The sequence below is a fragment of the Macrosteles quadrilineatus genome, unplaced genomic scaffold (genome assembly GCF_028750875.1).
Source record: "Macrosteles quadrilineatus isolate MER2022 unplaced genomic scaffold, UCM_ALF_1.0 Scaffold_3__2_contigs__length_128488019, whole genome shotgun sequence".
Classification (NCBI taxonomy): domain Eukaryota; kingdom Metazoa; phylum Arthropoda; class Insecta; order Hemiptera; family Cicadellidae; genus Macrosteles; species Macrosteles quadrilineatus.
The window spans coordinates 31077744-31105129 of record NW_026542596.1 but is presented as its reverse complement, the minus strand read 5'-3'; the positions used below and the strand labels follow the sequence as shown (position 1 = coordinate 31105129).

The following is a 27386-nucleotide window of genomic DNA, read 5'->3' as shown; positions in this document are numbered from 1 at the left end:
TAAATGCGGCTTGACTTCGGAATAGACTTCTTTCTCATCAAAAGTTTCCTTTCTTCACCAAAGGTTTCATCCTGTGCAGATTTTAAAAGAATTTCTTCGGCAGCTTTCAGTCCTTTAGGTTCCAGCTCAACGATGCTGTTGTAGTCTATTGGTCCAAATCGAAGTTGAGTTTTGTCGTTTGATTTGCACCTCGATTTTAAGTTATTGACATATCTCAAAATCCAAGCAACAATTCTAGTCGGTTTCTCCCATGATGAAAACTTTGAAATGTCAATTAGTTTTGCTTCGACATCTGCATGTAAGCCGGTAAACTGGCGTTTCGCTTCATGGTCTTCTTTTACTTGTAGGTTCGGTGGTTGTGCGGGCCAGTGTTCACAGTTTTAAGATAGAAATTGGGGACCATGGAGCCATGTGTTTTGAATGTCAGAATTGAACCTTTTCATGCTTCTAGTCGCATAGTCGGCAGGGTTCAATTTTGTCGGGACCCATTTCCAGTCTTCTGCCGAAGAAAGTTCTTGGATTTCTCCAATTCTATTATAGACAAACTGTTTATAGTTTTTTGGATCTGACTTAATCCAGTGTAGGACTGTTTGAGAATCAGACCAATACGTTTTCTTTTGGATTGAAACGCCCAAATCTTGCTCGGCAGCAGAAGCTACTCTACACCCTAAAACGGCAGCTTGGAGTTCCAGTCTAGGTATAGTCAGGTTCTTGATGGGTGCCACTTTGGCACGTGACATGATCAATGTCGTTTCGTAAGTGTCTTTGTTCTCCTGACGCAGATATGCAGTTGCAGCAAAAGCTTCTTCACTTGCGTCAACAAATATGTGAAGTTCAACTGAGTCACTGACTCGTGTGTTGAAGTAGCACCTTTGTATTTTCAGTGTTCGAAGACTTTTGACCTCATCCATCCAAGCTTTCCACTTCAGACTAAGTTCAGGTGTCACAACATCATCCCAACCTAGTTTTGTTCTCCATATATCTTGAACCAGTAGTCTCCCTTTAACTGTGGTAGGGGCAATGAGACCTAGAGGATCAAAAATTGACATAGCTGCTTTAAGAATCTCTCGTTTCGTCGGATACTCGGATTCGAGAAATTCAAGTTTTTCGACATTGCGATGAAACACAAAGCAGTCAGATTCAGCGTCCCACCATAATCCAAGTACTCGTTCTGTAGGAAGTCGAGTATCGGGCATCAAATGTTTGGCTTGGCTGGCTTTCAGGTTTTCAGGAATTTTCGAAAGTACTTGTTTTGAATTAGACATCCAGTTACAAATTTGGAATCCTCCAGCTCTATGTATCTCAATTATTTCTTGAACACGTCGTTTAGCTTCCTCTTCTGTGTCGGTTGAATCTAGCAGGTCGTCCATATATTCTTTAGTCAGTATGGAATTACTAGCTTCAGGATACAAAGATTGAAACTTTCTTGCATTGTGGTTTACAACAAACAGTGCAGAGCTTGGTGAACATGTTGCTCCGAAGGTCATCGCTTTCATTATGTAGGTATCTGGGGGTTTGGTTTTGTCTTTTCGCCACAGAAATCTTTGTGAGTCAACATCTTCATGTCTTATATTTACTTGGTGAAACATCTCCCTTATATCTCCCACGATGGCAAATTTCCCCAACCGGAATTTCAACAGCACAGATGGCAATGGATTCAAATAGTCAGGGCCGCTGAGTAGTGCATCATTGAACGAGACTCCGTGAGATTTAGCAGCAGCATCGAAAACCAATCTTATTTTGTTAGGTTTGTTCGGGTTCGATACTCCAAAGTGGGGTAGATAGTATGTTCGACCTGTTATGATAGCAGCTTTTTCAGGGCTGAGTTTTCTAATATAACCTTTTTCCATGTATTCGTCAATCTTGGTTGTGTAAGCTTCTTTAAATTCGAGATTTCTTTCCATTTTCTTTTCAAGAGTATTTAATCTTCTAAGAGCATTGTCATAGCTTGGAGGAAAATTAAATTCGTCATCTTTCCATAAAAGACCAACTTCGTAATGATCTCCTGTTTTCTTTATGGTATCCTCAAGGATCGATACTCCACGTTCTTCTTCTATGGACAATTTCAGGTTGTTTGATCTTGTTTCTCCATATTTCTCTAATTCAAAGGATTTCTTTACCATGTCATGAAGCGAAGATTCTTCATATGAGAGTAGGGTAAAATTCTCATCCACACGATCTCTGAATTGTGCACACTTCCCATGTAGAGTCCAACCAAGAAGGCACCATGACAGTACTGGGGCGTTAGTAGGACCTTCAATAATCTTACGGGTTAGAATAAGATTACAGTTGTCTTGGCCTATCAAGAGAGTGGGCCTGACACTCGCTATTGGAAGAGGTTGGTTGATAGAGTCTAAGTGTGGCCAGTTTTTCCTCAATTTGACACTGTCTATTTGTTGGTGTGGTAACTCTAAAGTGGACTGAGTTCTGACCCCTTTCAATGTAAAGATTTCATCCTCATAAAATCCTTTTATTTTTAAATCTATTCTCTTTGATTGAGATTCAAAGTGTCTTGTGTTGTTAGACCAACATGTTGTCAAAGGAAGAATCTCACCCTGGATACCAAGTTCATCGGCAATTGATGAATCCAGAAGTGATACAGTCGAGCCGTCGTCTAAAAGGGCATAAGTATCTACCTGGGACTTGGGACCGTACAACGTGACAGGACAAACACGAAGCAAAACACGGTTTGATATGTTATTCTCAAAATGATTACCGATTACTTCATCTCTAGATTTTAACTCTCCCTCATTTCTTTTCATTGGAGGTCTTTCAAGATTGGAGTTATGTAAGAGACGGTGATGGTACAGCTTACAACCGTTACGTTAAGTTGATGTCGTTTGAAACAAGAAAAGCATAGCTTTTTCTCACCTACCATTTTCCACCTTTCGGAAATATCAGCTTTCCGAAGTATAGAGCATTTGTCATTATCGTGCTTACCACCACAGAACACGCAGGTAAGTGGGCCAACTGCGGGAACTGCTGCTTTTGAAGAGTTGGTCAACACAGGTTTGAAGTCATTTTTCTTTCTAGTCGGGACGTCCTCGTTTGGATGAAAATAGATACTCATGATAGAACATTGTCTCTCTAACCAATCTGAAAAATCACTTAGGCTAGGTCTAGTTAAACACATACTGCTCACATGTTGAGCCCAATGGTACTTCATTTGATAAGGCAATTTTCCTAACAGTTCACTGAGTAGTTGGGGGTTTGTCATGTAGTACTCCATATGAAGAGACTCAGCTGTCGAGGTAAAGTTAAGAATGGTTGTAGAAAACTCAATGAGGCCAACAATATCATCTTCAGTTACAGGGGCTAGCATTCTAGTTTGGTTCATCATAGACTCAATGATAAACTCGGGCTTACCGAAACGCATCTGTAACGTTTTAATTATGGCATGCAAGTTTTTACTGGAAACAAAAAGAGGTTTCACCATTTTGAAGGCTTCGCCTTCAAGACAGTTTCTAAGTCTAGCTAGATTGTCATCATCAGAATACAATTTTATTGTATTTTCAAATGCAGAAAAGAACATTGGCCACTCATCTGGTCTACCACTAAAGTTTGGTAGTTGTTGGCGGCAAAGAGAGGTTGGTTGAATAACTTTTTTGACTGAATCTGCTAGTAATTGTGCAGCCGTGGTCATAGCGGTTGATGAACACTGATGAACTGTCGGTTCATTATCATTCAGCCACTTTACGACTTTACTCTCAGATTCTCTCTTCTCTCTCTGAGATATTAAGCTTTGACTTATGCTTACCTCAGATCCGCAGACTTGACTACCATTTGCCGATAGTGATTTCATAGAAGCCCTTATTTCCAGCATTTGTTTACGTCGCTCTAGTTCCCTCTCGTCTCTCAGCCGTTGTCGCTCCATTTCCTTCTCCATCCGTTGTCGCTCCATTTCCTTCTCCATCCGTTGTCGCTCCATTTCCTTCTCCTCCATCAGTCTTTGTCTTTCCAGCTCCTTTTCTTCATTTTCTCGTTCCAGTTTTTGTATTTCCTCCAACTTTTCAAGTTCTATTTCCATTTGTCTCCTGCTGCTTGATGTTGCTGATTTACTTTTTGTTTTCCTTGAACTACTAGAAGTAATGCTGGGTTGTCTCAATGCTACTCCTTGAGTGTCATTGTTTCCATTCTCAGAAACATTCTTTGATAATTTGTCTGTATCATGATTTTCATTCTGATCAGGGGTATACCTTTTTGGAGGTTTAACTTCTCTATTACTTTTTCTGTAAGACATGGTTCTTTTTTTAGTTTCGGCACCAATATTAAATTGTCAATTATCAAAGTCAAAAATAAGAGAATAGTCAATTTCAGTACATTTCAACAACTATTTATTTACTCATTATAACAATATTAAAACATGTGATAGTTAATCTTCACAAATAAGTTATAGCACAAATATAAGGATTAATCAATGGTCATTGGTCATACATATGTATGAAATTAGTCATTAACAGGTATTTTACCTTCCGACTGTCATTTTTTCCCAGGACGCTATAGGCAAGAAACGAGCCCAGGTTTCTTTTTACATTAGGCCTACTTCACATTACTTTAGGGTTTGCGGCATTATCACTGATAAAATCCATACAATGCAACGCGCAAATTGTTTTGTACATTACAATACAACAATCAATCCTTTGCAATTGCAAAGATCTCAATTTTATAAATTAAGATGCTCACCAATTCCAAGAAGGTGGATATACCGATATCATTCATACTTTTTGGATTTGGTTGAACCGTATCTCTAAGGCTGATATAGTTGTAACCAAGTGATTATAGCAATTTTTATCTTCAGAACGGTGGACAAATATGACATAGATCAGTTGTGGTGTCTTGGACAGATGAGTTAGACTTTGTTGGTTTGCACTATCTTGTTGCTGCGGACCACTGGATTGTACCATAGATTAGTGTGTCATCTCTTTGATATGTGATAGTACAAATCACTTATATCGTATCGATGCCCCACAGTCTTTAGTTCACAGTAAGTTTATGCTAACAGCAAGTTGAAAAAAAAAAAAAATTACAGCGTAAATTCGTTTGTTTAATTTTTAACCGTAACTGGAGAATCCCTGTCTCATCTACATTATTACGAATTAAGCTACGGTATTGTTTAAACGACGATTTCAATAGCAATAATAACAATTCAGCCGAAAAATGTTTCGATTAGGTAGTTGGTTTAACTTCAGGAGGCCTTATTTTACGCAATTCTTATGTTTAAATTACTAAAACAAAGTCAATAAACAAGCTTTCAAGAAAACCTTTTTACTGGTGACATAACATCAAAAGCATTAAATGAATGTAGCACCAGGTTAAAAGAAAAGAAAAACTTGCTTGAATTAAATGATGGATTTACGATTTAAATCCAATCTCACTATTTTCCGCCTTCAATGTTCCTCACGCGCTCTGACTCTAAACCGCCATGTAATGCGTGGACCTATACGGCATCACGGTGTTTGCAGGTGCAACCATAACAACTAATTAATTCGTACCGTTATGGCGTTAAAGTGTATACTGTGTCTGTATACTGTATATTACATTTACATTCAGGGTGGATGTGCCTTGGGCTGGTACAGATTTATTTAGGGATTTGGGAAACCAAACTGAACTAATAAGCCTTATCCAAAACACTTTAAAAACCACTAAAACCAGTACGTTTAGCCACTGGTCTGTAGTTTAGCTCTGTAAGTTGTCCGTTTTTGTCAAAAATAGCTACACAAGTCTCAAAATTGCAAATATTGTTTCATCTTGTGTGATTTACACACAACGAGCACATTACACACCACCGTTTTGTTTGGTTGTTACGCTTTTCATGCTAATATAATACAAAGAGAGTTTTTCAACCATAAGACTCATATTTCCCCCCTACTTTATAGATGGAGCTACAGCTTAAGGCTTTGTACAGTATCACAGGGGTGCCCATCCCCCCCTAGACTCATGACGCACCCCCCCCCCTATTGAGCAACAGCCCCCCCCCCACCATAAATGAGGTAGGTACACAACAAATGAGAAACATTATTCCCCCACCCAGCATTATTTGTAAAACTAAAAGAAGTTTTATAAATTTTTTTTAGACATTGAAAATTCAAACCTAGTTAATCTATATAAATAAAGTTATAGTTTTGTCTGTAGATTGCTCAGAATTATACATATTTTGGGTTATTTTTACGTTTTATACATTGAAGAAGTTGAAACATGTCTTATCCCAATTTATGTCTGTCTGTCTCAGCCCAGAAGTTATTTTACGTAGCCTACTCTAAAGAAAACTAGAGTACCGATTATGATTGTAATGGTTTAGAGTTGTATTCACAGGATTGGCGAGAGTGTCCTTAGCCATTAAAATATGGCCTCACTATTTTGGAAATAAAATAACGGACGATCAAAAACCCAATTTTGTGTGATTTTCCAAGTTTTTTTTCTCTATGTTTACTACATACGTCATTTATGAAATACTAATAACCTGATAAGAGAACACGTCATATATGAAATTACGAACAGCTGTTTTGATAAAGATTCATTTTTCTAGCTGTCACCGATATGCTTACATAAATGTTGTTTACGAATACTGTGTAGGCCCTAACTATTTTCGATCACGTTTGTAACCATTTCCGATCACGTTTGTAAGCAAACCCAAAAACAAGTGAGATTAATAACCGTGTGGCTTTGGCTTACATATCGGGTTTGATTTATCACGGGTACTAATATGTAACATTAAATTAAATAACTAGCCATCATCCAGGTCCGGAACCGGAGATTCTGTGTGTATCAAGTTGTACTTGAATTTTGATCACCGGGAAAAGTCCGTGAATCAGTGTTGTAGGACTGGAAAACTCATCTTTCTATATAAAATTAGAGCTTTAAAAGTCACCTCAATTTAAGGAATTTTTTATTGCCAGAATATCTATATAGCGTTATTAACCTCTGCTTATCGAATTGTCAGCGTCTTGATATAACGACCCCCTCTCCATCCCTTTGGAAACATCACAGCTCCTTTGATGAAAATGAAATGGAAACAACGCTTGTGCCAATCGTCTGCTCCGTTTTAAACTTCTGTCTGCGTTGCGCTATGTTACAACAGGTATCAGATACAACAGCTGGGGAATGATGACGATATAATGCTTAGTAAACTGTGATTGAGTGATTAGTAACCATGGTAACTTTAGTAAGGCTGTGATTGGGCAATGATAGGCCTAAATATGGCGACTTGTTGAATTTGTGTATGAATTGAAGAGAAACCTAATAAAGAACAGAAGAACAAAGAAAAATAAAAACAAGATTGTTCTCGTTACATCCTTTTTTAAGAGTATTTTTATTATCTCTAAATATAATTTTACACTTTTTTATTACTTATCTATTAATTCCTATGTTGTGATACAACACCTACCGGTAGCCCATCTGCCTATCATGAGCAGTAGCTTATAACGCTTTCTAATCTTTAATATTTTACGTTATTTATAGCAGTGCAAACAGTGTTTGGCTAGTTATTAGTTGAGTTTGAGTGAGCTATAATTTTAAACGTTGCCGTTTGTACAACTGAACCAAGATATATAATTTGAAATATCATTATTGCACAATAATAATGATTGTGCAATATTGAATTTCGTTTATAAAAATGCAAATCGTAACGTTAATGGCTGTTTACAGCGTTTTAATGGGATTGTCGTCTGTTTTTATACTATATTCGATTAACCGTATTTTTGATTACACCCTCCCTATTAACTCAGGTAATCGAGTATCTACACAATAGTGTAAAGTATTGTAGCATATGCTACTTGATTGTATTTTAACGAGCATATCAAAAAGCGTTCTGTGCTAAGTCGCGGTGTAGCTGGACGTGTCTGTACCACGCGTTATCTTTATCTATCACAGCAGTTGAGCCATTCCGTGCGCTCCCTCTTAGATCTCACGTCTTGCTAATCTTGAATAATAACTTCCTACACGAATCCTAAACTATCCTATTTTAACTAATTGAATTCAATAATATAACTATTGTCATTAATTAATCGACTTTCTATCTGGTGACTTCGTAATATATTTTTGATTGTAGTCACGTTGAACACTGTTGCTATTACCTTAGGCACCCCCCCCCAATTTGATTTTTTGCAACCCCCCCCAAGAATTTCAATGACGCAGTCTGCGTCACAGCCCCCCCCCCCCCTGTGGGCACCCCTGAGTATCACAAAGTTAATAGTAGCTCCCATTGTCTAGAGTTTCAACTTTAAACTAATATGAAAATACAAATAGTAGTCTCAAAAATTCAACCCATTTTCATTTCCATGGAGAGTACCAGTACAATATTCAAAATTTATTTAAGATAACGTTTGTTTTTTTTCAAAGGAAATTTTAGTAAGGAAGCTAAAATGCCACTCGTGAAGAATGTTTCTGACATAAGTTCCACAAGGAGATTAAACCCTGTAAGAAATATAAATAAGGGGAATTTGTCTTTTGGGGCTGTTCTTAATGAAGGTACAGTATACATTTTTTAGAAATAATAAAAATATCAATTCATCATGTTAACGAGTTTTGTTAACATTCATATTTGGATTTTTGACTCTAAATATATATAAAACTATCAGAACTTTATGTGGTTCTTGCCCTAAAAATTAAGTGTTAATAGCTTGAGTAGCACCAAAATATTGTGCACCTTGTGCAGGATTTGATTCAGTTTTTTCACTGTTGGAAAGAAATAGACATGTCTTTGCCATTATGTTAGGGGCTCCATGTATAATTTCTTTCTACAACTGATGATTTAAGTAGAACTAATTTTGACATAATATCAATGGTTACAAATGAAATGAATAATTAGCTTTTAGAGGATTTCCAAAACAGCAACATCTCTTCAACTAAGAGACATAATTTTCAATCCTTGATAGGTAGACCTTCTACAGAAACAACAGGAATTCGTTTAACTTACGCTTACAACCATTTTTCTACCCTAATGAAGACCGTACAAACTACAAAACTAATTAGCGAATTTCCCATATAGGGAATAAGCTATTACCGTAGTACTCATGGTAAGACCTGGACGCGGGACCGATTTTTTTTTTTCGTTTTGAGGTCCCTAGAGGCCAAAAACATCATCCGTTCAAATTCATATATATATATTTATATCTAATATATAAAATTCTCGTGTCACAGTGTTTGTCTGCAAACTCCTCCGGAACGACTTCACCGATCGTTATGAAATTTGGTGTGTAAATTCTGTAGGTATGCGAATAGAAAGTAAACTATTTCCCGTTTCGAAATTCTTAAAAGGGCTCCGCCCCAGTGGCTCTGGAGTTTCCCATGTTAACCTTATGAGAAATGGAATTAATGAATCTTAACAGCTGTTTCAATTAAACAAGTTGGTTCTGTTCTATGATGTTCAATACCATTAAAGTTACAAGGATTACCAACAGGTTGCAGCACTATTATTTCTTTTACATTTATGACAACAGCTAATTTGCAACCAAAAGGTAAGTGAGCGTAGCGAACGAACTTAAACCTGGAGGTGAGTTAGCGTAGCGAACGAGCTAACCTGAAGGCAAGTGAGCGCAGCGAACGAGCTCCAACCCAAAGGTGAGTGAGCGTAGCGAACGAACTTCAACCTGGAGGCGAGTTAGCGTAGCGAACGAGCTAACCTGAAGGCAAGTGAGCTCAGCGAACGAGCTCCAACCTAAAGGTGAGTGAGCGTAGCGAACGAGCTCCAACCCAAAGGTGAGTGAGCGTAGCGAACGAACTTCAACCTGGAGGCGAGTTAGCGTAGCGAACGAGCTAACCTGAAGGCAAGTGAGCGCAGCGAACGAGCTCCAACCTAAAGGTGAGTGAGCGTAGCGAACGAGCTCCAACCCAAAGGTGAGTGAGCGTAGCGAACGAACTTCAACCTGGAGGCGAGTTAGCGTAGCGAACGAGCTAACCTGAAGGCAAGTGAGCGCAGCGAACGAGCTCCAACCTAAAGGTGAGTGAGCGTAGCGAACGAGCTCCAACCCAAAGGTGAGTGAGCGTAGCGAACGAACTTCAACCAGGACGTGATTGAGCGATGCGAACGAGATCATCTTGAAAATTAAACGTAGCGGTACTTTCTTTCCATCGGTCTGTCTTAGGGGAAACCTATAACTTAGGCGATACGAAGTTCGCCGGGTCAGCTAGTATTTATATATATATATGTGTCCGTCAGCACGATAACTCGAGCAAAAATGATCCGATTTTGATGAAATTTGGTACAAACGTGTAAACGTACGTTTATTTGAACGAGTTCGCGATCCAGCATGATCGGACCATGGGAACGGGGTTTTATGGGGTAAAAATAGGTTTTTCCCATTTTTGACCCCAAAAACATAAAATTTAGCAATTTCTTTCCAAACCATTTTGTAGAGCTTAAAAAAACAAATAATTTAGTATATTGAAGCGTTATTATGCGCCTAATGGTTACGGAGAAAATTCCAAAAAATTGTAAATTTAAAATTCCCATGTTATTCTTAAGCTGGGTTTTCCTAGACGCGGAGTCGGCCAGCGGAGAGCGGACAACGGAGAGCGGAATTGAAATTAACATGGCATTCCGCTCCGCTGCTAGGAAAACAGTAACATTAAATTACCTAAGACAAGCTGAGTCCGCTCTCCGTTGTCCGCTCTCCGCTGGCCGACTCCGCGTCTAGGAAAACCCAGCTTTATGGAGAATAAGTAAACTGTTCTAGTTTGCTTGTTTGTGAACATATCTTGATCAAATTTGGAAAATGTTTTTATTTCTTACTAACTATTCACATTTTACAAAAAAAAGCAGTTTTACCCTCCCTGATGCAGCAAACCTAAGTACTTGTTAAACTAATTCTATTTAAATCAAGAATAAATATATTTAAGTAGACATTTCAGTGTAAATCCAATCAGTCAAATGGAAATTCGCTTAGTCTGCAGGTTTGCTGCGCCGGCGGGGGTATTTTGTACTTAAAGCTATTCCAAAAAGGCAATTTTATTTGAGCAGCCTATTAAATATCATTGTATTTAGTAAATATGTAGTATTCATAGTTAATTCCAAATACTGTTTCAGTTGAAAAAATGAAAGAAAATGCCCAAGAACTGAAAGAGAAACTCGACACTTGTGAGAAAACCATGGCCAATGTAGAAGACTCGATGGAGAAGTTACAGGAACGAGTTAAAGTTTTACAAAATTAAAATATTTCACCTTTATAGAATTTATGTGAAATATTTCTATCTACAAAATTAGATATTGTGGTCATTAAAAATATGTATTAAACTATATCTGATTATGATTCAATAGTCAAAAAGTGTTACTATTTACATCAAACTATATTTTATACAAATTTCTACTCTTGATCACACTAAACAAATCCAACATAACTCCAGGCCGGTTTGGAGCGCCCGGGAGCAGGGATGGCCCACGCCGCCCCCCAGTACCGGGGTATGGAAAAGTTTTGAAAAATAATAACTGTAAACTAGGGTTTTTGTGCAATCCAGACACAATAATGTTTAAAACATAAATTGGTATTTTAATTGGTTGCATTATATTTAACCTACTTGATTAGGAGGTTTGAAAACAAAAACATGAATTTAAATTAAGTTCATTGGACGGAACTTATCCTTACTTAGAAATCTCCTCAAAACAGGATAGCTTTAACAAGTGCACGTAAACAGTGGGAACTGAGCAAAGGACGCAAATTTAAAAACGGCTGGTAGATGTCGGTGACGTTTAAGCACTTGTAGTTAGAAGATAATGCCCGTTTGGGCATTACCTAAGACATAATTATCAAACAGTACAAAACATAAATCCTTTCTTACCTTTACAGGATTTTAAAACGGTTTTATTAGCTCGCTTTCTTGTCTGTTCGGTACAAATTTTGCAATCGATTTTAAACTAACTTCCCAATGTGCTAGACACTAGAAACTTGAAACATAAATCACAAATGGATGACAATGCAATATTATATCATTTTATTTTCATATTTTCCCTGAGCTACGCCCCATGGGCTTAAAAATTTTCAATGTTTAAATTTTGGAAGAATGTAAATATTAATTGAAGTCAGCTGTAAATACTTTAATTTGACAGTTTGTTCAAAGACCAGGTTAAGAGGTACAGGTTCTCCCACTGAGCTAAAATTATAACTGGAGGTAGCACTGCCATGGCAGAAGTCTGTCAAAAGCGAGTCGCTGATTTTGTTAGGTTGGTATAGCAGTAAGTTTTCTTACCATAGCAATAACATGGCTTCTTATAACTAGGTTGTATAGCAGTGAGTTTTTTTGTCATAGCAATAACATGGCTTCTTATGGACACCCACCTCACGCAAACATGGCGGCTGGCGACACGCATCTTTGACATTCAGTGCTACCTCCAGTTAGAATTATAGCTCAGTGGGTTCTCCCCTGAGAGATTCTAAAGTTTTAGATTATGAAAATAATAGCAACAACATCTGATTACAGTTAAAAGCGTTTGGTTATGTATTAACAGGCTATAAAAATAGATTTAATACATTTACACATTATTAAAGACCAAAAAGTAGAAAATAATTTATGGATAAAAACGTACCATTTTAAAGTTTTTTTTTATCCATAAATTACTTGACATTGTGTAATAACTAAATCGGGTTTTGGCGGGCCTAGCAGCTTTAACTCAACTCTCTGTTCAAAACTTACCACCTTAACCACCCACATACTTGTAGAAATATTTTTAACCAAATTCATAGTTTATTATTAGCACTAAACAACACTTCTAAAGAAACAGTGGTATATTAATAAATTAACAACTCGAATACCGGCGTGCGCGGCACGATAAACATAACCTCACAAATCACTACATTAATCACTAATTTGACTGATCAGTGATCTCATAATAATTGTGACAATGTGTTGAGAGATCGCAGCACTCAGCGCTTGTTGTGGCAATAGTTAAAACTACTGTTTGATCAGCGTCCCAAACGCCCTATATATATCTGTTGCATTAGAGCCTGATGCAGCACTGTGATTGGTAGAATATTTCCATGCAGTTTATATGGGATGGGAGTTTGGACTCGTATCCCCCCTCCCCTTCCTTCCACGCTTGACATGTAAAAAAAATCCTAGCCTGGTACCGACCCTGGAGCGTCTGCTCCACTGTCCCAATGCCACTGACATAACTTACTTCCTTGTTTGCCTTGGAGATGTTAAAGACAGGTACAAAAACACAGGAATTACGATAGAAAAATTATTTTAATTAGCACTAAAAATATAAAACTTATACACATTTTATAGAGCAACAAAACCATAGCACATGTTACTGAAGAACTTATCAGAAAGAACTATAATACTGGTCATATCTAGAAAATACTAGGTAATGTTTCTGGATTGATGGAGTATAGTCTTAGGAATTAGGGACGTTCCCAAGTAACAACTTTAAAGTAGAAAATTTCATTTCACTCTTGAAGGAAAAGTTGATTAACAAAGATGTAAACAGTTCACACAATGGTGTAGAGCCTGTTTTATTTTTCTACTTATTTAATCCATTATTTCAGTGTTTTGTAAATTTTGTAAAGGTCTGATTACCATTAATTTTCAAATAGTTGAAAACATGTCTGTCATATCAAACCAATGGTAAAGGTACATATTTACATATTTATATAGTTACATATTTATACTGATAATAATGGTGTTTAGAAAAACCAATTCTTAAGTGTAAAATGGTTCACTAGGTAGAGTATTTTAAACTTGCATATTTGTTGTAAGCTTTTGTTTTATATAGCCTACAGTTGAACCCTCATATCCAGTCTTGAACTAGTCTTAGACCAGAGCATAGGGCGGGTAATGATTTATAAAAAAATAACGCAGATTATTTTAAAAGATGCAACTTAACCACAATTCTTCTTAACGATTTTAAACAAACAAGACTCAGCTGTCCTTGACCATCGAAAAAAAAAAAAAAAAAAAAACCAGCAGATCTTAGTCAGCAACAATTAACAAAGTTGACGTTTCATTCAATCAACCCTCGCCACCCATACATCATCTTTGCTTTAAAATATGTGTCCTGGTGTGTTGGCATCATAAACCTAACCTAAAATCACTGTAGAATTTGTTGATTTAATCTAAAAGAAGCTAAAATGTTATATTAGGTTATTTGTTGGAACATTCATGACAGTAAAGCCACTGATTTACATTATGCCTAACAAGACTGCTATCTGCTTAAGTGAATCAGAGAGTTTGTTTACACAGTATAACAATAAATAACCAAAGAGGTGATTATAAATTAATCCACTGTGTACACTGAAAACAGATGGTCTGTCAGGAGTGCTTGACTTCCCATTATAAGTCGTCAGAAATAGCCTAATCACCCTTTTGAATTCCTTGAAGGGATTTAATTATTTACTATATATGTTTAACTTTCTAACTGGTCACACTACTTGAAAAAGTGACAACTTTAAATTTCTCAACTGTTATGATTGTAACTGTTTTGTTACATGGGAAATAAATTCATTTATTCATTTTAAGTGAGGGACCTTGAGACTGAATATGAGAGGTTCCACTGCATGCACTTTACTGTTTATATTTTAGTTTTATATTTGTTAGGCATACATTTATTTTACACTTTCTAATACATCCATTGTTTTGATAATTTATCTTTTACATGAAATAAAAAAAAAATACACTACTAGGACTACTGCAGAATATCCTTTTTCCTCTGTCCACACAACTAGATTTACAGGGCAGTACACTTTCCAACAATCAACATAACTTATCTGTAAAAAATTATGGAAAACGAACCATTTTCACTTCATTTGCTTTGACTGCATTTAACACACACGAGGACAAAAAGATGACTTATTTATTTTCCGAATTCTTCAATTGCCTCAGCATCTCTCTGTTAGGTTCTAGATGATGTTGGTTGAAAAATCCCTTGTAGGCACATCCGACCACAGGACACCTATCAGACAAGAGCACTTGATAAACACTCACACACTGTTTTAGCAAATATCAACGAGAATAACATTATTATTGTGGACTATCTATCACAATTAGTAAAAAACTAAACAAAGTTTTCACGCAAGCTTTAAACAACTGCCTGGGAACCTGAATGGTTTTAGTGATCTCCTTTAAAACTGAAGGATCTAATTTATCAATTCGCCACTTTGGATATGGAACTATTTACTGTTCCGAGAGCCCTTTTTAAAACGTTTTTATTAGCTCGCTTTCTTGTCCGGTACAAATTTTGCAATCAATTTTATACTAAGTTCCCGATGAGCTAGAGACTTGAAACTTGAAACATAGCTCACAAATGGATGACAATGCAATATTATATCATTTAATTTTCATATTTCCCTTGGGCTACGCCTCAGGGGCTTGTTTTTATTAACTCGCTTTCTTGCGAATAATGTATCAATATAATACATTAGTTCAATAGGTGAAGGTAATTGTAAATTATCTATTACATGCCCCCCACGTTTTTCGTTTTAAATCTTACAAGTATTTATACTCTCCACATATTTATAAATTATTTTCTACTTTTTAATGCGTTTAAAAACGTTTTGTTTTAAAAGTTATTTATTTATAAATTATTTGAAACACCAGGATACTTTTAGCACAAACAATAAGTGTTTTGGTTTTCTAGGATGTAAGGCAACCCTATTGCTTTTAGGCATGCATACCCTCAGACCTACACAACAAAACCCACCTGATTTCTTTTTTCGCTTTTAGCATTGTCAGTACAGATTCCTTCTCGTAACTATGAGAACAAAGTGTGTTCTTAACAGGGTCCTTCATCATGAGTTTTGTAAAGGGATCCAGGAAACTTTCTGTTGATCCTGTGTCCACAATGTCAATATCTGGATCATCTGTGAAAAATATGCTGACATTTTTAGAAACAAAGTTTTTGACACTTTGAAGAACTATGTTAATTGTAAGTGCAATAAGTTACACCATGTTACACATTCATCCGGTTGAAAACAGCTTTGGTAAATAAAGTACAATAAACATTTGTAAATACATCCAAACAATTACGGTTTAGTTTACTATTTGATTTGAATATGATACATCCACTATCGCAGGAGATGAATACGTTTTGCTGCGATTGCTACGTACCATAAACTGATTTTTACTGCCATTACAACTAACTACGAGTAACAATGATTCATTTACTTTGCAAGCAGTGCAATCTCAAATTATGTTCAAAATGATTTGGGATTAATTTTTAAAAAGTTGATTAGGCCTAATAAAAATTATGTCGTTATTATTATTATAACAATTACGATTGAAAAAATTATTAAAACAAGCCTAGTATGATTATTGAACATCTTTTGCGGTCACGTGGACATTATCGTCGTCTTCCGCAATGGCGGCAAAATTCTGATCATCTTCCATGGCCGTATGGACATCATCACCGTCTCCCTCTGACACGGATACGTCACCTTCGTCTTGCACGATCTGAAATTTTCCAATCACGCAATCTTTGCAGGCGTGTCGGGTATTTATATTAGAAACGACTTTGAGCGGTCGATTTTTTATTCAAAAGCCAAGAATTGGTTGAATCAAGAACTTTTGTAATCGACCCATCCCTAGATTAAATCCAACAAAGACCTAGTTTAAAACTTAATTTATCAAAACTCAAAACCTGTTCCACCAGCTAAGTCCTAAGTCTAAGAGACCTTCTCAATGATAAGCTAATAAATACTTGCCTCTAGCTAGCCATTGTTTGATTTTCCTCTCTAAGTTCAGATACCACTGGTGTTTGTGAGGGTCGGCATCACTTTGAATTTTCCTCACATTGGCGTAAGCCTGAAAAATGAAAAGAAAAATAATGTAAAAAAAAATAAAAAGTGAATTTTATTTAGCAATGAAAACGGTTGACATGCCTGGAGTCCGCCTCAACCCTTCAATCGTTCCAGCTTTTCTTAGATTCTGATTTGGCTTTTGTTTACTGTGACGGAGCGCTGTGAACTTTTATTACAGACTAATAACTCCGTAATATGCTTTCCAATTGACTTAAATTACTTTATATGCTGAGACATAGCCTATATCTATTTTATGCAAGGTCCATATTTCCAGTATTTTAAACAGCAAAGTTACATTTGCAACGTTGTTTCTGAATTTACTCATGTAATAAGGTTATCTTGTGTACAGTGCATCTTTTATTTATACTTTAAGAGCAGCCGCTCAGTGAATTTTCAAAGATCAAGTCACTGGTGATTGAATCTTATTGAGCTTGAATAGGTTTTACTTTTAATTAATTTCAAGGTTTTTTGTTATGTATTCAACATTGACGGCTACTGAAGAAATTAAAGGCAATGGGCTGAAGCACCTCTTTTAAGAATGGCAAAGCAAAATGTTCTCACTCCTTAAAAACCGGTTGGGTTGTTGGGAAGTTTCAATGGGCTGAAAACCTACTGTGGCCGTTTTAGGACTGTCCTCTTTAATTTAACAAAACCGGTAGCCTCAGACACCCTGAGTTTGGATGGGCAAAGAATCAGACAATAGATCACCGGACTTGGGCAGTTCAGATAGCATAGAATGGGTTTGTATGGTGGTGTCCCACTATGCTGGAAGTGTAGCAGGTCAGAGGAGCCTGTGAAGAGCTCCTTATGGAGAAGGACCACTGTTGGTAATCTGGTAAAAGCGAGTCACCTTCCTTAGTAGGAACTGATCGATAGAATGCAGGCAATTGTCATGGGCCTGGACATTGAAGGTATCAGAATTCATAAACTAACTACAGCGCACAACAATATGACAAATCTGGATGAAGAGCATTGAGGTCTCAGCCTGCCCTTCCAAATTAGATAACAAATTATGGACGGCTAGATTCATCTCGTACACAACACTCATACCCATTTTAACCATTAAAAGCCATTCTTTGACTGTAGGTTAGCTCTTATTATTGAATCGGGAATAATAAATTTTCATTGGGAAGATCAAGTAATAGTTCAGTAAAAACTTATAAGCCTGTTCCCCACCTACACCTACTCTCAATGAGAGATTAAGTCCTTACTGTAAGCTATTTGATGGTCCAAAAACTGAGGACAATCTCATAACAAAAATGTAATGCAATGTAAAAGGATAAACTGCACAAAAACAACCATAAAGAAGGTTTTTATCAGGACAGTTTTTACAGAACAACATTGGCTTGGTTATCACTCTGAAGTAAGAAAGCCTTATAGGCTGCTTTTTGTAGGGCTGATGATGACAAAATAAATTTAAAGATAAAAAAAAAACTGCCCCATTAAGCATAAAGAAACCTGCATTAAAGCAATGGATTAAATGTTAAACTGTATTATCGTTTCAACTACTGTTTCTATTTTCACAACCAAAAGGCCTAATAGCTTACCTCATCGATTTTATTGATATTGTTTTCTTCAGCCAAACTCCTATCGATTTCACTCAACATTTTTTTCTCTAACTTCCAATTGTTGTCAAGATCACAATATTCCAACATGACAGTTTTCAGCTCCTTTATCTGGGCTTTCCTTTCCTCGCCTGAAAGATAAGTTCATACTCAGGAAAGATTTTCATTTTGTAATTTATTGATGGAAGTACCCAATGCCTAATCCTAATCTATTAATAAACAAAGTTCAGTGCCTATGAGTAACTATCAACAAGGGGCAGGCACCAGTTTTCAGTGCCTGTACAAGGACCTTTTTGCCCTTACTATAAATACTGCACTCAGACGCCCTTAAAAACCAATGCACAAAAGAAATATGACTGGCGGCAACTTTTATTTTGTTATTTTTTGTATGTTTTCTAGGCCAATGGTATGTTATTTTACATTTTGAATGGACTTGTTATTATCTAACATTGAACTTTTTGTTAGATAGCATCATTAATTCTCAGTCCAATGACAAATACCCTAATCTAGGTCTGGAAAGGATCTTACTTGGAATCGAACCAGCGACCTTCAGATTTGAAGGCGAGAACAGTAACCACCTGGCTGCTCAGACAAAAGCTACTAACAGGCGAGATGTATTTGCGTTGTTGTTATATGCATTACGATGTTATCCTTTCCAAACTATTAACATTTAAGCTACGGGTAAAAAAAATATTCAAGGCTTGTTTAGTTGAGAATAACCGTTATAATATAAGTGTCAGTATTTAATGTTATCAAAACGCTAACACTTAACACCTCATAAATAATCATCTTAACTGTAGCCTGATCCCCTGAAAACAATAGGCTAACAACTTATACTGGTGCTTTATAGCCTACAGAATGCAACTGAACAAATTTACTTTGTTCACTACCCCCCTTGAACCATAAGCCCCATGTACGTGTTGCACGGCTCACAACTAAGTACAAAAACCCTTGAGTATCAGTGTGAAATTTGGTAGGTATTGTGTATGTGTGCACAATAGTAGCAAATGGATGATTGACAAAATATTCAACACCTGACAACAGCACAAGCGCATTAATTATAAAAATATCAATCAACCTAGAAAGGCCTGAGTAAATCATTAACATACGCCCAAGTAAAGTATTTAATGAGTTTGCTTTGTTAAATGCACATGAACATGTAGCTGAAATGTGATAGGCCGATAGGCCTACATTATGGAATTAGTGATGATGAGCCTTTTTTTAATGTAAGAGAATTACCTTCAAGCTGTTTTATGACCAATTCGGTACACTTTTCAAGACTTCTTACAGCATCAACAAACATAGCGCTCCTCTCATTTTCTGTTGAGTCTGTCATGATGCTAGGCCTAAGCAAAAGAAAATATAATTAATTAGTCTTCTAAAATTCTCATTTTTTAATAGGACAGTTGCATTCAAACATACTGTAGCTTAAGAGTCCTTGGAGGCTAGCGGCCATCTTGGATACTTTCAAACAGTTGTTTATCGTCCAAAAATATTTTTTCAAACACCAAAGTGATTATAATTAAAATATCTAGTACTAAAATAAAAATTAAAACAACAGATCCGTCAAAAGGGCTCCGCCAGAAGGTTTAAAGAGGTCCATTGTCAGAATTTTGGAACTACAATGTTTACGAATAAATATAACTAGCAGTTACCCGGCGTGCGTTGCTGCGCTAACAACAATTATTTTTTTAAGGGTAATTTGTTCTTTACAATCTATATCTTTTTATATATTTATTAGGTGTACAAATATATAAGTTTTTACTTTTATAAAGGTTTTTACGTTTTATCGTTGACTATATATACCTATATATATAGTCAAAATGGTTTTATGTTTACATATTTAATACAGTAGGGGAGAATTTAAACGTTGTTGAGTGCACAGGTGTGCTGTGATTGGGGTTTAATAATTGGACTCATCTAAAAGTTAAATAGTTTTCTGTGCTGCATTCTGTGGAAACATTGTGGCACTATTCCAAATCACGACTAATACAATGCTAATACATAGGCCTACTGTTGTGATTATTCAAACCAACAGTTGGTGAAAGTAAACATCTGCTTACAAATTATATTTATTTGTAAACATTGTAGTTCCTAACTTCTGACATTGGACCCCTTGAAACCCTCTGGGGCGGAGCCCTTTTGACGGATCTGTACCAAACTTCACACAAACCATCCTTGAATAATGCTTAATAATGCCTGAAAGTCTCATTACAATCTGTCAAGTCCATAAGGTAGGCTACATACATATATAAAAACATACCCTTGAATAATGCTTAATAATGCCTGAAAGTCTCATTACAATCTGTAAAGTCCATAAGGTAGGCTACATACATATATAAAAACATACATACATAGTTCCTCTTTTATAGATATAGATAGATAGGTAGATTTAAAAGCAGATTATACAAATTGCCATTTAAAATAATAGTTAGCGCAGCAACGCACACCAGGTTAGTATATACTGTATGTATATATGTGTCCGTTAGGACGATAACTCGAGCAAAAATAATCCGATTTTGATGAAATATGGTACGAAACATGTAAACCTACATTTATTCGAACGAGTTCGCAAACCAGCATGATCGGACAATGGGAATAGGGGTTTATGAGGGTGTTTTATGGGTTAAAAGTGGGGTTTTCTCATTTTCCACCCTGAAAACATAAAATTTTGTAATTTATTTCCAAACCATTTTGTAGAGCTCAAAAAAACAAATAATTTAGTACATTGAAGCATTGTTGTATGCCTAACGGTTACGGAAAAAATCCCAAAAAGTGTAAATTTAAAATTACTATGTTATTCTTATGGCTCAATAAACTGTTGTAGTTTGCTTATGGACATATTTTAATGAAATTTTGTTTACTTCATACTAAGCTATCAATATTTCAATAAAAAAACCCAATTTTCTTCCCTGTAGCAGCAAACATAAGTAGGCCTACTCATTAAATTAATGATATTTAAATAGGAAATAAATCTGACAATTTTTAAGAGAATAATTTAACTTAGTGGAATTCCAGCCAGGTAGATGGAAATTCGCTTAGTCTCCAGGTTTGCTGCGGCGGGGGCAATTTGAATGTTTTACGGGTTAGAACGTCTAGGCTCTAAGGACTCATAGGGACCGGTAGTTACTTTAACTGTTTTTATCCATAAAAATTGGTACAGGATAAGTAAGTTTATTAATTACCTTTCTTTCATTTATGTTTAGGATTGTGTTTAATAATATAACTAATTTAAATTATAGGAAAGAGCTAGAATTATACTTTAAGAGGCGGTTTGGGAGCTCGGTATTAGCGCTAGTCCGCGACTAAAAGCGGATATTTCTGGTATTTTAAGCTGCCGCCTCAAAAACGGGTTTGTGAGCTCGGGATCAGTTAGGCGTGCGCCTAACTTGTGCAGGAATAATCTAGTGCCTAAATATTGTTTTTCAAGTAGACTTAGGCACCAGCCTAAGAGATAGTCTCGGTGGGTTTGGGAGACCGATTTCGGGACTAAGAGTTATATTTTGGTCATTAAAATTAGTGAGTTTAGTCCCTAACTTAAGTCATGCCAGGGGGCAGGTCTAAGTCGACATCATGCCAGTATTACCTCATTAGCAAGTTAATTGTTTACATATTAACTAAAAGAATGTTATATTGGAATTCGTTATTAAATTCCGAACAATTTCATTAGGTACTCTCAAAGTATATTGATAAAAGTTTTTTTAGGTTTCTGTTGTTCAAAATAAAACAAAAATCTTGCAGGAAGTAGGCCTACTTATTGCTGATTTTACCCCCTCTAACCTACTCCCCAGGTACATAATGTTGATACTGTCGTGTCCGTTAAAGTGTCCTCTATCTGTTGGCATCATCAGTAATATGGATCGCGGACGTATTTTTCCGCAAAATGGCCAGCAATAGATTTTAACGGGCGCACGCACAACTTATTGCTGATTTTACCCCCCCTAACCTACTCCCCAGGTACATGATGTTGATACTGTCGTGTCCGTTAAAGTGTCCTTTATCTGTTGGCATCATCGGTAATATGCATCACGGACGTATTTTGCCGCAGAACGGCCAGCAATATATTTTTTGTGGCGCGTGCACTACTTATTGCTGATTTTACCCCCCCTAACCTACTCCCCAGGTACATGATGTTGATACTGCCGTGTCCGTTAAAGTGTCCTCTATCTGTTGGCATCATCGGTAATATAGATCGCGGACGTATTTTGCCGCAAAACTGTACCCGCCTACTACTCTCGGTAGGTATGTTATACATACTTGAGAAACACTAATGTAAAAGCTTTGACTATTAACAATAGTCAATTACAGTGTATAATTATAAGTTAATTTTCGGCTGCAGTAGTTTACGTCCCACATTTACTCACATAAGTTACCTACTGCAGTTTGGTTAAGGTTAGGTTTAGTTTTTGATAATCAGCTGGTAGTTAATGTATTATGTATAAGTATAATAGTATAGTAAATGTAGGTAGGACGTAAACTAAAGTGCAACCAAGAAATCAACTAGTAGGGCTATCAGGTAGGTAAAAATAGAGGAAATAATTTTATAATTTACCTGAAAATAAAGGCTCTACTATTCAAACCAGGCCTATATAGTTGCTGATATTTGTTTGTAGCCTATTGTATATTATTAATTGACCTGTAGGTTAGGTACTAACCAACTTGGTTCTGTAGCTCGCTCAAGCTGAGCTCCTGAAGTGAAGTGAAGTCCTCCTGACTCTTCTTCTAGTCTTCTTGCTCTTGCTTGTCTGCTTTGCTTGACTTGAGTCTTGTCTTGACTCTTGAGTCCTCCTCCTAGTCCTGAGCTGCTTGCTTATGCTTATGCTTACTGAAAACGTGAAACCTGAAGCTGAAGCTGAAACGCTTACTTAAACTTAATACTTTTTTTCTTTGCTTTCTGTTCTGTTTCTGTTCTGCTTTCCTCCTTCCTTTCCTTCTTTCCTTCCTATAGCTAAGTTCTTATTCTTCTCTTCATTTTTCCTTTGTGCCTGTGAGGTAGGCTAGGACTTGGCTGCCATGTAGTTTATTGTGTTATGAATTTTACTTATCTTGTCATTGAGTTCTCTGTTCTTCTGTGGCTGGCTTGATCGGTAATATCATAGATAAAACATACTCCCTTGGTTAGTCTATGGTAATATCTTCATCATATTTTATTATGTATAAAATGAATTGGTAATTAATGTTTCAAGAAAATGTTTGGATTCTTTTTAGCGAATTTCCCATATAGGGAATAAGCTATTACCGTAGTACTCATGGTAAGACCTGGACCCGGGACCGATTTTTTTTTCTTCATTTTGAGGTCCCTAGAGGCCAAAAACACCATCCGTTCAAATTCATATATATATATATATATATATATATATATATATTTATTTATTTATATATATATATGTGTCCGTTAGCGCGATAACTCGAGCAAAAATGATCCGATTTTGATGAAATTTGGTACAAACGTGTAAACCTACGTTTATTCGAACGAGTTCGCGAACTAGCATGATCGGACCATGGGAACGGGGGTTTATGGGGGCTTTTATGGGGTAAAAATGGGGTTTTCCAATTTTTGACCCTAAAAACTTAAAATTCAGTAATTTCTTTCCAAACTATTTTGTAGAGCTTAAAAAAACAAATAATTTAGTATATTGAAGCGTTATAATGCGCCTAATGGTTACGGGGAAATTGTTAATTTAAAATTCCCATGTTATTCTTATGGAGAATAAGTAAACTGTTGTAGTTTGCTTGTTTATGAACATATTTTGCCCAAATTTGGAAAATGTTTTAATTTCTTACTAACTATTAACATTTTACATAAAAAAAACACTTTTACCCTCCCTGTTGCAGCAAACCTAAGTATGTGTTAAACTGATTCTATTTTTAAATAGGGAATAAATGTGATATTTTTAAGGAGACATTTTAGTGTAAATCCAATCAGGCAAATGGAAATTCGCTTAGTCTGCAGGTTTGCTGCGGCGGGGGTATTTTTAGTTAGTTTGTCTTTATATAGAAAGAGGGATAAGAATTCTCTGCCATGGTTGTCGACTAGGTCTTTTTAATTTGAAAAGATTTGTTTTCAAATTTTTTTGGTGAACAGAAATTTTGAATTTTTATAGATTACAAAATCTGTATTTGAGAGGATTGTTCTATCTTATATATAAACATTTGTTTTTCTTTTCCGAGTTCGTTTGGCTCTTTAGAAAACTGACAGTTTTCTAGAAAGGCTCTAGAAAACTTACCAATAATCTGCAGGGTGTGCTATGAACCAAATTCGATTCATATACCGTACCCTATTAGTACGTGGTAGTTTACAAGATGATTTTCCCTATTAAAACTGCCACAATTGTTCTTTATGCGTGTAAAATAGCTGTTCTGGATTACATTAAGATATAATCGACTACTTTATTCCCGTACGTAGGACGGGCCAACAGCTAGTAAATTTAATTATATGACGACACTAGCTTGAATCTTATACTAATAACCTTAACATCTTGTTTGGACGTTTATTGACAGTGCCATTTTGAATAATAAAACAAACATGTTTGATTTCGGGATTTCGGCCCATCCAACTAAATTAACAGTTGAAGTTGTGTTTGAAATGTTCTAGGCTTACTCGGGTAAAGTGTATGTAATCTTTTTAGTAGCCCGTATATTAGTGATGTTGGTATATTAGTTTGTTTGTATATAAGTTGGTTTGTGAATTAGTATGAATATTCTGGGATTTTAAAAGAACAGAACTACGTGATTCAATGTGAACAAAGTTGACGTGTTTACATGGTAATACGTACAGTTTTTGTTTTAAATAATGGTGTCTTCGTTTATATTGTTGTTTTTTAATGCCATATAGGCTTACTTAAAAAACTGAATTTGCAATATTAGGAGCTTTCATAAAAAAATATGATTTAGTTAGAATTAAAACCAAACACGTTAACTACTAAGTTTACATGTCATCCATACACTGGTTTCCTTGAATAATTGTGGATTTTATGATGCGTTTGAAATGCCGCTACATAGCAAGTAGTTCGATCTTGTCGAGATCAACAAGGACGACTAGGAAGCACAATTGTAGACCAAAGTCGACGGCTTAATCTTCGTCTTCGATCACTTTCCGATTGATTGTAACAATTATCAACGTGTAACACGTGGGTTACGGTTTAAACGCAAAAATCAATGCCAATGTGAATGTTAATATAACTTTTGTAGGTAACATTTTATTTTAATTTTAAAATGTTCACTTTCATTTAAATCAAAAAGTCAAATTACAATTCATTAAAGTCAATCTATAAATTTGATATGTTAAAAAATATTATGTTAAATTGTTTAACTGAGTATATTCATATAGTTGGCTAGTAAGATATGTTTTAGTGGTTATGAAGAGAATGTCATAAATTTAGTGTTTTCACTTACTCACCATCACATAAAGTATTTTTATGCAGTTATCATTAGCCAAAATGGTAGAATCCGAAACTGTAAGGGTTGATTTCTATGTCATCACTAGCTTGATAACCACTTGAACTGTACCACCCGGTTTGAGAAAAAGTTGATGACCAACCCAGAGGTTTTGAACTTTAAATGTAAATGCATGTCTCCAAAAACGCCTGTAAGTTTTTTTTTACTCCCATTCACTACAAAACAACGTGTAACTTATCTAATTACCCCAATTTATCCCTACACAAATGTTGTCTTCACTTAAAATCGTAGGTAAAAATAATTATGAAGCTTGATGCAATAACAATATAATATAACCCTGACGACTCCGCTCAATTTTGTGGATGCCTCTGTGAACGCTACCAAGTATTACTGTATTCTGTTTTGTTTATCTCAGCTTAACTTAACCAATCAATAGTTTTATTAATACTTATGAAGTCAGGCGGGGTGAAGCCATCGATCTCTATTACTATAACGGTGAAACCCTTGGGCAAAAGAGATAGTTTGATTTATTTTCAAATTCTTACTTCAATTTAAGATCTATTACAACAGTAATAATTATATAATTCTATATATTTTGGTCTAAGAACCTTCAGTGAAATACCGGATTTCATTTAAGCTATTAGTTAATTATTCAAGAAAACGCAAGGTTGACAACCAGCATAAAATTATTTTTATAAGGTTTTTCTATGATCAAAAATCAATCCAGCTCCAGTATTGTTTATGTTTTTAGCGAATTTCCCATATAGGGAATAAGCTATTACCGTAGGTCTAATGTTAAGACCTACACCCGGGACCGATTTACTTTTTAGTTTTGAGGTCTCCAGACGCCAAAAACACCATCCGTTCAAATTCATATATATATCTATCTATGTGCCCGTTAGCACTATAACTCGAACAAAAATGATCCGATTTTGATGAAATTTGGTGTTAACGTGTAAACCTACATTTATTCAAACGAGTTCACGAACGAGCATGATCAGACCATGGGAACGGGGATTTATGGGGTAAAAATGGGGTTTTTAATTTTTCGACCCCAAAAACATACAATTTTGGAACGTCTTTCCCAGCCATTTTGTAGAGCTTAAAAAAATAAATAATTAAGGATATTGAAGCATTGTTGTATGCCTAATGGCTACGGAGAAAATAAAAAAAATGTAAATTTAAAATTCCCATGTTATTTTTATCATGGAGAAAATTAAAACTGTTGTAGTTTACTCTTGCTTATGGATATATTTTGATAAAATTTGGAAAATTTATTTATTTCATCCTATAATATTGACATTTGGTCAAAAACACTTAAAACATACGCCCTTAGTAGATTTCTCATCCTTATGGAACAGCTGAAGCCAATTTTTTGTTAGTTCTGTCCAGTGCACTGTAGAGGTCGTGTTTTGTTTAAATTTTTGTCCGACATATTATTTGGAACAAAGAGACTTTCGTTAAATTTTAAATAATTTAGAAATCTTTCTTGGCTATTAAATAGACATTCAAAATTAACAACAGAAAATAAATTGCTGTTATACAAACTATTCTGAAACCAGTGTGGACGTACACGGCATTCAATTGGGAGCATCAAAAGTATTTCAAACATAAATATCATCCAAAGATTTTAATCAACATTTTTAAGATATTCATCCTGCAAGCTCCTTGGTATGTCAATAATAAAATTCTTCACAAG

General features: G+C 35.7%; 2 protein-coding genes across 2 annotated transcripts; both read right to left on the bottom strand.

Moving 5' to 3' along the window:
- Nucleotides 1-380: 380 nt before the first annotated feature.
- On the bottom strand, nt 381-2762 carry LOC128989081 (uncharacterized). Its single transcript, XM_054410938.1, has one exon. The coding sequence runs from the start codon at nt 2760-2762 to the stop codon at nt 381-383; it is 2382 nt and encodes a 793-aa protein (XP_054266913.1).
- Nucleotides 2763-13886: 11124 nt separating this feature from the next.
- Nucleotides 13887-26779, bottom strand: LOC128989080 (E3 SUMO-protein ligase NSE2-like). Its single transcript, XM_054410937.1, has 7 exons — nt 26754-26779; nt 22945-23091; nt 19529-19635; nt 18272-18420; nt 16629-16728; nt 15629-15788; nt 13887-14881 (listed from the first exon to the last, which is right to left on the bottom strand). The coding sequence occupies exons 1-7, from the start codon at nt 26777-26779 to the stop codon at nt 14779-14781; spliced, it is 792 nt and encodes a 263-aa protein (XP_054266912.1). The 3' UTR covers nt 13887-14778.
- Nucleotides 26780-27386: the final 607 nt, after the last annotated feature.